Source organism: Xenopus laevis, chromosome 3L (assembly GCF_017654675.1).
Source record: "Xenopus laevis strain J_2021 chromosome 3L, Xenopus_laevis_v10.1, whole genome shotgun sequence".
Lineage (NCBI taxonomy): Eukaryota > Metazoa > Chordata > Amphibia > Anura > Pipidae > Xenopus > Xenopus laevis.
Genome location: NC_054375.1, coordinates 47,522,973 through 47,532,183, shown reverse-complemented (window position 1 = coordinate 47,532,183; position 9,211 = coordinate 47,522,973). Strand labels below are relative to the sequence as shown.

Sequence of the window (9,211 nt, the reverse complement as noted above, 5' to 3'; positions counted from 1 at the left end):
TTATACAATTAGTGGGGGGTAACTGTTGCATATTGATTATTAAATCCAAACTGGTGAATCGTTAGCAAGAGTCACAGTGTAGAGGGGAAGCACAGTGAGATGCCCAAAAACATCCAGGCACATCTTCCAGCAAATAAACCGAATAAGGACACGTTTCGTTGTCTCTAGCTGAGTGGGAATAAACGAAACAGTAATTGCAGGCAGAGAAAAAAAAAAAAACCCTCTGCTGAAAATTGGTTTGCAGATCTCATTTATTATTGATATTTCTCTAGCTGCTGGGAAGACCAAGAGACAGAAACAAAAAGAGAGAGAGCAAAAAAAAAACAGTCTAATTAAAAGGGAGGAAAACCTATCTTTCATTCCATTAAATTGTGGTAGTGAACGTTACAGAACCTGACGCGTTGTGTGTGTGTGTTTGTGAACTCCACTAGAGTGTTTGGAAGTTATGGAAGACCCAACGCGTTTCACCCACATGCGTTAGGGCGCCAGCACCCAGATAAAACTGCATAAAGGCTTTGCTGTCAAAATAACACTGACCACACAATTCCGGTTTTTTCAATGAGGGGACAACCACAAGTAATAATTCTAATAATCATAGTCGTGTTATTGCATTTAATCCTCAAAAAAAAAAACGCCAACAAAAACGGATTAAAGTAAAAGGTTTGAGTATGATGTATACAGCAAGCACATGGATGTAGCACACTCAGCTGCAGAACTACAACTCCCAGAAGCCCCCAACAGCCGGCTTTTTTTTTTAATATTATTATAGCTGGCTACTTATCCCTAAGCAAATTTCTGCTCTCCTGAAAATCAATCAGGTACATTGTGATTATTTCTGATAGAGAAGTGGGGGAGTTCAGGAGAGTCAATGGCTTCTTATTAAGTTTGTCTATATTTACTGCGAGTCTTCAGAAGTCTTGAATAAAGATCCCTGCTCTTTGTAATAAATCTCTATTAAAAGTCAAGAAAAAAAAATCCCACACAGTTAATGGACTGCAGAATATTTCATCCTTTTCTGTTTTTGTCTCTGATTGCAAAACCAGACTCGTACCACGTTTTTTTTGAGGTCCAGTTTCTCTGCAATGGCAGCGATTTTCTCGGACGACGGTCTGGGCTGTATGGAGAAGTAGGCTTCCAATGAGCGCTTCTCGGGCGCAGCGATTGACGTGCGCTTTCGTTTCCTCTCGCTGCCGTTGAAGAGCTCAGGCTTGGCGTTTTTTTCCCTGTAGGCAGCCTCAGCTTCATCCAGCCAAGCCTGAAGGACTGGTTTGAGGGCTATCATATTATTGTGGGACAAGGTCAACGATTCAAACCTGCAGATGGTGCTCTGGCTTAGAGAGCCAACACCTGGGATCTTGAGGTTGGCCAAAGCTGATCCAACATCTGCTTGGGTAACTCCAAGTTTTATCCTTCTCTGTTTGAAGCGCTCGGCAAACGCTTCCAACTCTCTTGGATCCGACTCCATGTCGTTGATATAGGACATGCCATTGTGAGAAGACACTGAGTGAGGGTGTCCCATGCCCATGGCTTGATGCAGGTGGCCCATGGCTCCCAGGTGATGTGGATGGAGCTGTGTGGACATCACCGTGTGATCAGATGCCCCCATACCACTTACAGTCAAAGTAGGCGAGATATGATCCAACAGATCTCCTTCCAGGCATTGGTGCATTGAGTGGTGAGTTGTGAGAGTTGAGGGATGGGACATGGACACCGCAGAGGAGGTAGAAGTGCACGGGATGCTGCTCATGGTATGGTAAGTTGCGTCTGGCTTGAAAGGATGGTTTTTACCGTGTGAGACAATATCCACAGCCGCCAGAGCTTCAGCACGGGCCAGCAGATTCTCATCAAAGCCTCCAAATATATTGCCCTGGAGCTGCAAGCAAGAATGCGCATATTGGTGTCAGTGGGGAATACTGTCAACTCAGGATTAAAAAACATTTTCAAGCACAGAGATTCCTCCTCAAAGCTCAGGTCATAAAAATTAATATGAAGGCAGAAGCTTTGCTTGAATAGACATGTGGATCTGAGACAAGGGAAGGGGGAGAGGTACTGAGGGAGAAACAAGAGAGAGAGAGAGAGAGAGAGAGAGAGAGTTTCAGAGCTGGCGTGCAATTGTTCTCATGACATGAAAAAAACATTAAGCAAATGCCTGTCAAAAAATGTGCCTTAAAGCGGTAATTATGCTTGATGTACATACCTGAGGGGCTTGGAGACAAACTCTTCTCATGGCCTCGGAGCTGGAATGCAGGCTGGGGTATTTGGGCTCCTGGAGGATTGGGTGCATGCTGAAAGGCTGCTTACTGTTCATGGTCATCATCTTTGCACACCTGGCAGGTAGGCAGCCCTGAAATAGGATTCAGGGACCTCTCTGTGGCTTGCTACTGATAAAGTGAGCTGTTTTCAATGCCAGAGCTCTTCTCTCTCTGCTTTCTGTCTCTCTCTCTCCCCCAGTTGCTTCTTCACTCATCTTACAACTAGGAAGCCAAGAATAGGTGCAAGCACAGTGCGCATGCGCGCTGCAACTTGGGAAGCTGCCGTATGTTCTGCTTCCCAGGGAGCTATCCAGCAGCAGCGGTGCTGAACATGTCGCATGCTATGTCCTACACAACAGAACTGCCTGGGAAGCACTCATTGTGGACAGGGCTCATGCTTATTGCAGACATCTAGGGATTGGCACTGGAATAAAACCAACAAATACATTTTGGCTGATAAAAGAAATATTAATTAAGGGCAACTTTCACATTTTTGTTTACAGTTTCAAAGTTATTTGTAAATGTAACTGCTATTAAAAGGTGGTATCTGTCCATGTTTATTCTCTGCCCTGGTGAGAAGGCAGCTGTTAAACAGACATAGGTAGAAACATGCAAGGCTGACTTCTGCTACATTGTTTCAAGAGACAAAACCAGCAGTTCAGAAAGGACAGACAGACGCTGCTTGCATTTTGGGCTTATTAAAATGGTAAGAAATGTACATTAGATCATAAGCATTTTTTTTTTATTAGAAAGCATTTTTTTTCCAAACCCCTTTCAACCATCTTCTATATGAACACAAGAAATAAACAACTGCGAAGTGTGAGAGAGCATGAATATTAGAATACGACTTCCCTTGTAAAGCATAGGCAACACATATGTTATTGGGTTCCCTTTAATCACCTGATGTAGCTGAGAAGTGGTTATAAGTATTGCAAAATACACACTGCATAAGTCATTTAGAATATAGGAAAGAGATGCAGATATGGGACCTGTTATTCAGAATGCTCAGGACCTGGGGCTTTCCATATAATCGATCGTTCTGTAAATTGAATCTTCATACCTTAAGTCTAGGAGAAAATAATATATATATTTTAAAAAAAACCAATGGGCTGGTTCTGTTTTCAATAAGGATTAATTCTATCTTAATCTGGATCATGTTCAGGGTACTGTTTTATTATTACAGAGAAAAAGGGAATCATTTTTAAAAAATCTGGATTATTTGGATAAAACAGCCTCTATGGGAGACAGCCTTTCCATAATATGGAGCTTTCTGGATAATGGGTTTCCAGATAACGTATCCCATACCTATGCCTATAAAAATGTTGAAGGAGACCATTTCTTGTAACTTGCTTAATTATTAACAGTGGTCATTAGCAGTTGTCCGGTGGAGAAAACACTAACTTAAAATACATATCCTCCTAAGAAGCTGAGGTTTAGGTACTGTATAGATCAGTGTTCCCCAACCAGTAGCTCGCGAGCAACATGTTGCTCCCCAACCCCTTGGATGTTGCTCCCAGTGGCCTCAAAGCAGGTGATTATTTTTGAATTCCAGGCTTGGAGGCAAGTTTTAGTTGCATAAAAACCAGGTGTACTGCCAAACAGAGGCTTCTGTAGGCTGCCAGTCCACATAGGGGCTACCAATAGTTAATCACAACCCTTATATGGCACCACCTGGGAACAGTTTTCATGCTTGTGTTGCTCCCCAACTCTTTTTACATCTGAATGTTGCTCACGGGTGAAAAAAGGTTGGGGACCCCTGGTATAGATTATCAGCCCCAAAACATTCAGCCCCTCTCTTCCAAATGTTCCACTTTCTCATTTTATGCTGGGCAGCATAATTCAAATAATACATTTATTTATGCATGAGATATAAAGAAGTACACTTATAAATGATCTTTAATCTGGACCTTATCCCCGCACTGCTGAAAAATATAAACGAATATCTATTAACTGTTTGTGAAATGCAATCTACCATAAAGCAGGATGAAGATGCAGCTATTGGCTTCTGTTTTTAAAGGGGAAGTGCATTTGAACAGGAAAGATCTATGCATACGTGATTGTTTTACATACAGTGTTTACTATTATGAGGACAACCAAAACTTTTAATGGATAGTAGCCCAGATAAAATACCTCTTAAAATACATTCTCTTCAAAATGCTTAATTTGTGATCTGCTTTCATGGAAAAGTTTTCTTTTTTCCAGTTAGTGTGATGGCTCTGCCAAACTCCACAGCATCCCCCTGCACAGGAGAAGCAAATACACAGTATTTCATGTATTCTGTATATATTTATGGATGAATCCAACCTGGAGATCTTACCTTGTGGGCATTTCACCTTCATCTATCACCACCAAATATCAATCTTTAGTGATTCAAACCCTAACATATATACATTATAAAATACCCTGCTAATACCCCTGGTAGTGCTTTTTGGGCAAGAGCCATTCAGTATATGACAGGGAGTGACTCTCAGCCAGTCTGAATAATGAAATGTTCACATAATAAGATACACACTGCAGTGCAGTGTGCAAAGTGCAAAAAAAGGCTGCAGTAGGCCATTTTTTGCATTTCGCAAAGTGCATTCCTGTGTTGTAGCATTGCTGCTGATCTCTGTGCTCCATTTTGGTGTATTCAAGAGTAGGGATGTAGCGAACGTCGGAAAAAAAGTTCGCGAACATATTCGCGAACTTGCGCAAAAATGCGAGCGGTTCGCGAACGGTTCGCGAACCCCATAGACTTCAATGGGAAGGCGAACTTTAACATCTAGAAAAGACATTTCTGGCCAGAAAAATGATTTTAAAGTTGTTTAAAGGGTGCAACGACCTGGACAGTGGCATGCCAGAGGGGGATCAAGGGCAAAAATGTATCTGAAAAATCTGCCTGTGTGTGCTTGGAAGAGATAGTGTAGGGGGAGAGCTGTTAGTGATTTCAGGGACAGATGATAGTAAGCTTGCTGGCTAGTAATCTGCTTGATACTGCTCTGTATTGGAGGGACAGAAGTCTGCAGGGATTTGAGGGACATTTTAGCTTAGGTAGCTTTGCTGGCTAGTAATCTACTGTTCTCTTTAAACAACTGCCATACGTTGACCTTGTAGGCATTGTTTGCCCAGTTTTTTTGGACGCAGCCACTGAAGCACAGTTGCCAGAAAAAATATGCCATATAAATGCTGAAAATAGTAATTTTTCGCCATACGTTGACCTTGTAGACAGTTTGCCCAGTTTTTTTGGACGCAGCCACTGAAGCACAGTTGCCAGAAAAATTATGCCATATAAATGCTGAAAATATAAATTTTTTTGGTTGCAGCCACTGAAGCACAGAGGCCAGAAAAATTATGCCATATAAATGCAGAAAATATGCATTTTTTTGGTCGCAGCCACTGAAGCACAGTTGCCAGAAAAATTATGCCATATAAATGCTGAAAATATAAATTTTTTTGGTTGCAGCCACTGAAGCACAGAGGCCAGAAAAATTATGCCATATAAATGCAGAAAATATGCATTTTTTTGGTCGCAGCCACTGAAGCACAGTTGCCAGAAAAAATATGCCATATAAATGCTGAAAATAGTCATTTTTTGCCATATACGTTGAGTCAACGTATGGCAAAAAATTACTATTTTCAGCATTTATATGGCATATTTTTTCTGGCCTCTGTGCTTCAGTGGCTGCGGCCAAAAAAACTGGGCAAACAATGCCTACAAGGTCAACGTCGTTGACCTTGTAGGCATTGTTTGCCCAGTTTTTTGGCCGCAGCCACTGAAGCACAGAGGCCAGAAAAAATATGCCATATAAATGCTGAAAATAGTAATTTTTTTGGTCGCAGCCACTGAAGCACAGTTGCCAGAAAAATTATGCCATATAAATGCTGAAAATATAAATTTTTTTGGTTGCAGCCACTGAAGCACAGAGGCCAGAAAAATTATGCCATATAAATGCTGAAAATATAAATTTTTTTGGTTGCAGCCACTGAAGCACAGAGGCCAGAAAAATTATGCCATATAAATGCAGAAAATATGCATTTTTTTGGTCGCAGCCACTGAAGCACAGTTGCCAGAAAAATTATGCCATATAAATGCAGAAAATATGCATTTTTTTGGACGCAGCCACTGAAGCACAGTTGCCAGAAAAAATATGCCATATAAATGCTGAAAATAGTCATTTTTTGCCATACGTTGACCTTGTAGACATTGTTTGCCCAGTTTTTTTGGTTGCAGCCACTGAAGCACAGAGGCCAGAAAAAATTAAACCAGTAGGGTTTGCACCCTAGTTTGTAACGGTGGCGGAGGGAGGAGGAGGACGCTAAAGGACAGCTGTGTGTGGAGTCATGAGGCTTGAAGAGAAGGACAGCTGCATAGAAGTCAGAACAAGTCTTCCGGCGTGCAGTAACCCTCCGAGATCCACCCCTCATTCATTTTAATAAAGGTCAGGTAATCGACACTTTTGTGACCTAGGCGAGTTCTCTTCTCAGTTACAATCCCTCCTGCTGCACTGAAGGTCCTTTCTGAGAGCACACTTGAGGCTGGGCAAGACAAGAGGTTCATGGCAAATTGTGACAGCTCTGGCCACAGATCAAGCCTGCGCACCCAGTAGTCCAGGGGTTCATCGCTCCTCAGAGTGTCGATATCTGCAGTTAATGCCAGGTAGTCCGCTACCTGCCGGTCGAGGCGTTCTTTGAGGGTGGATCCAGAAGGGTTGTGGCGCTGCCTTGGACAGAAAAACATTTGCATGTCTGACGTTACAGACTGGCCAAAGGGCTTTGTCCTTGCAGGTGTGCTCGTGGCAGGATTACTGGCACCTCTGCCCCTGGAATGTTGATGAGTTCCTGAAGTGACATCACCCTTAAAAGCATTGTACAACATGTTTTGCAGGCTGGTTTGTAAATGCCGCATCTTTTCGGACTTGTGGTATGTTGGTAACATTTCTGACACTTTATGCTTGTACCGAGGGTCTAGTAGCGTTGCGACCCAGTACAGGTCCTTCTCCTTAAGCCTCTTGATACGGGGGTCCTTCAACAGGCATGACAGCATGAAAGACCCCATTCTCACAAGGTTGGATGCAGAGCTATCCATCTCCGCTTCCTCATTATCAAGGACTGCATCATCCACGGTCTCCTCCCCCCAGCCACGTACAAGACCAGGGGTCCCCAAAAGGTCACCACTAGCCCCCTGGGAAGCCTGCTCCTGTTGGTCCTCCTCCTCCTCCTCCACAAAGCCACCTTCCTCCTCTGACTCCACTTCTGGCACCTCTCCCTGCGTTGCAGCAGGTGCCTGGGTTCGTTCTGGTGATTCCGACCAGAAATCGTGCGCTTCCAGCTCCTCGTCACGCTGGTCTACAGCCTCATCTGTCACTCGTCGCACGGCACGCTCCAGGAAGAAAGCGAAGGGTATTAGGTCGCTGATGGTGCCTTCGGTGCGACTGACCATATTTGTCACCTCTTCAAAAGGTCGCATGAGCCTGCAGGCATCGCGCATAAGCACCCAGTAACGGGGGAAAAAAATCCCCAGCTGTGCAGATCCAGTCCTACCACCCAGTTCAAAAAGGTACTCGTTGACGGCCCTTTGTTGTTGCAGCAGACGTTCCAACATAAGGAGCGTTGAATTCCAGCGAGTCTGGCTGTCAGAAATCAAACGCCTGACTGGCATGTTGTAGCGCTGCTGAATGTCAGCAAGGCGTGCCATGGCTGTGTAGGAACGTCTGAAATGGGCCGACACCTTTCTGGACTGGGTGAGAACGTCCTGGAATCCTGGGTACTTGGAGACAAAACGTTGGACTATTAAATTTAACACATGTGCCATGCAGGGCACATGTGTTAAATTGCCTAGTCTCAACGCTGCCAACAGATTGCTTCCATTGTCACACACCACTTTTCCGATCTGCAGTTGGTGTGGGGTCAGCCACCGATCGGCCTGTGACTGCAGAGATGACAGGAGTACAGATCCGGTATGGTTTTTGCTTTCCAGGCACGTCATCCCCAAGACAGCGTGACAACGGCGTACCTGGCACGTCGAATAGCCTAGGGGGAGCTGGGGGTGCACAGGTGTGGAGGAGGAGAAGGAGGACCCAGCAGCAGAGTAAGAAGAAGAAGAAGACGAGGTAGAGAGCGATGGAGGAGTAGAGGTGGTGGCAGAACCGCGTGCAATCCGTGGCGGTGACACCAACTCCACTGTTGTTGTTGAGCTACCCATTCCCTGCTTCCCAGCCATTACCAAGTTCACCCAGTGGGCAGTGTAGGTGACATACCTGCCCTGACCATGCTTGGAGGACCATGCGTCAGTAGTCATATGGACCTTTGGCCCAACACTAAGTGACAGAGATGCGGTAACTTGGCTCTGCACATGTTGGTACAGGTGTGGTATTCCCTTTTTAGAAAAAAAATTGCGGCTGGGTACCTTCCACTGCGGTGTCCCAATTGCTACAAATTTGCGGAAGGCCTCAGAGTCCACCAGCTGGTATGGTAAAAGCTGGCGGGCTAAGAGTGCAGACAAGCCAGCTGTCAGACGCCGGGCAAGGGGGTGACAGTCAGACATTGGCTTCTTACGCTCAAACATGGCCTTCACAGAAACTTGGCTGGTGGCAGATGACTGGGAATGGGAACAGGTGGTCAAGGTGGAAGGCGGAGTGGAGGGTGGTTCAGACGGGTCAAGGAGAGCAGAGGTAGAGCAGTAAGATGCTGGACCAGAAGGAGTGTGGCTTTTAGTTTGCCTGTTGCCTTTGAGGTGTTGCTCCCAAAGTGCTTTGTGCTTGCCGCTCATGTGCCTTCGCATAGAAGTTGTACCTATGTGGCTGTTGGGCTTACCAAGGCTCAGTTTCTGACTGCACTCATTGCAAATTACAATGCTTTTGTCAGAGGCACACACATTAAAAAAATCCCACACTGCTGACTTTTTGGAAGTGTGCGATCTGGCGGTAACAGTAGAAGTTGGCGGAGTTGGCGGTATTGGCGGCAATGGCGGGTGCGTTGGC

The 9,211-nt window shown here is 44.8% G+C and overlaps 1 protein-coding gene across 2 annotated transcripts in view; it reads right to left on the bottom strand.

Annotated features, from left to right (window-relative positions):
* LOC108710935 (POU domain, class 4, transcription factor 3) overlaps window positions 1-2,522 on the bottom strand; it is a 2,761-nt gene extending 239 nt beyond the window's left edge. The window contains exons 1-2 of one of the 2 annotated variants that reach the window (XM_018252146.2): window positions 2,198-2,522; window positions 1-1,873 (exon numbers count right to left, since the gene is read on the bottom strand). The exon at window positions 1-1,873 is cut by the window's left edge and continues 239 nt beyond it. In XM_018252146.2, the coding sequence (XP_018107635.1) occupies window positions 986-1,873; window positions 2,198-2,317 (1,008 nt within the window). In that variant the 5' untranslated portion in view covers window positions 2,318-2,522 and the 3' untranslated portion in view covers window positions 1-985. Of the gene's footprint in view, window positions 2,050-2,197 lie in introns of both variants that reach the window. The other variant, XR_005966272.1, reaches the window with a different exon arrangement.
* Window positions 2,523-9,211: the final 6,689 nt, after the last annotated feature.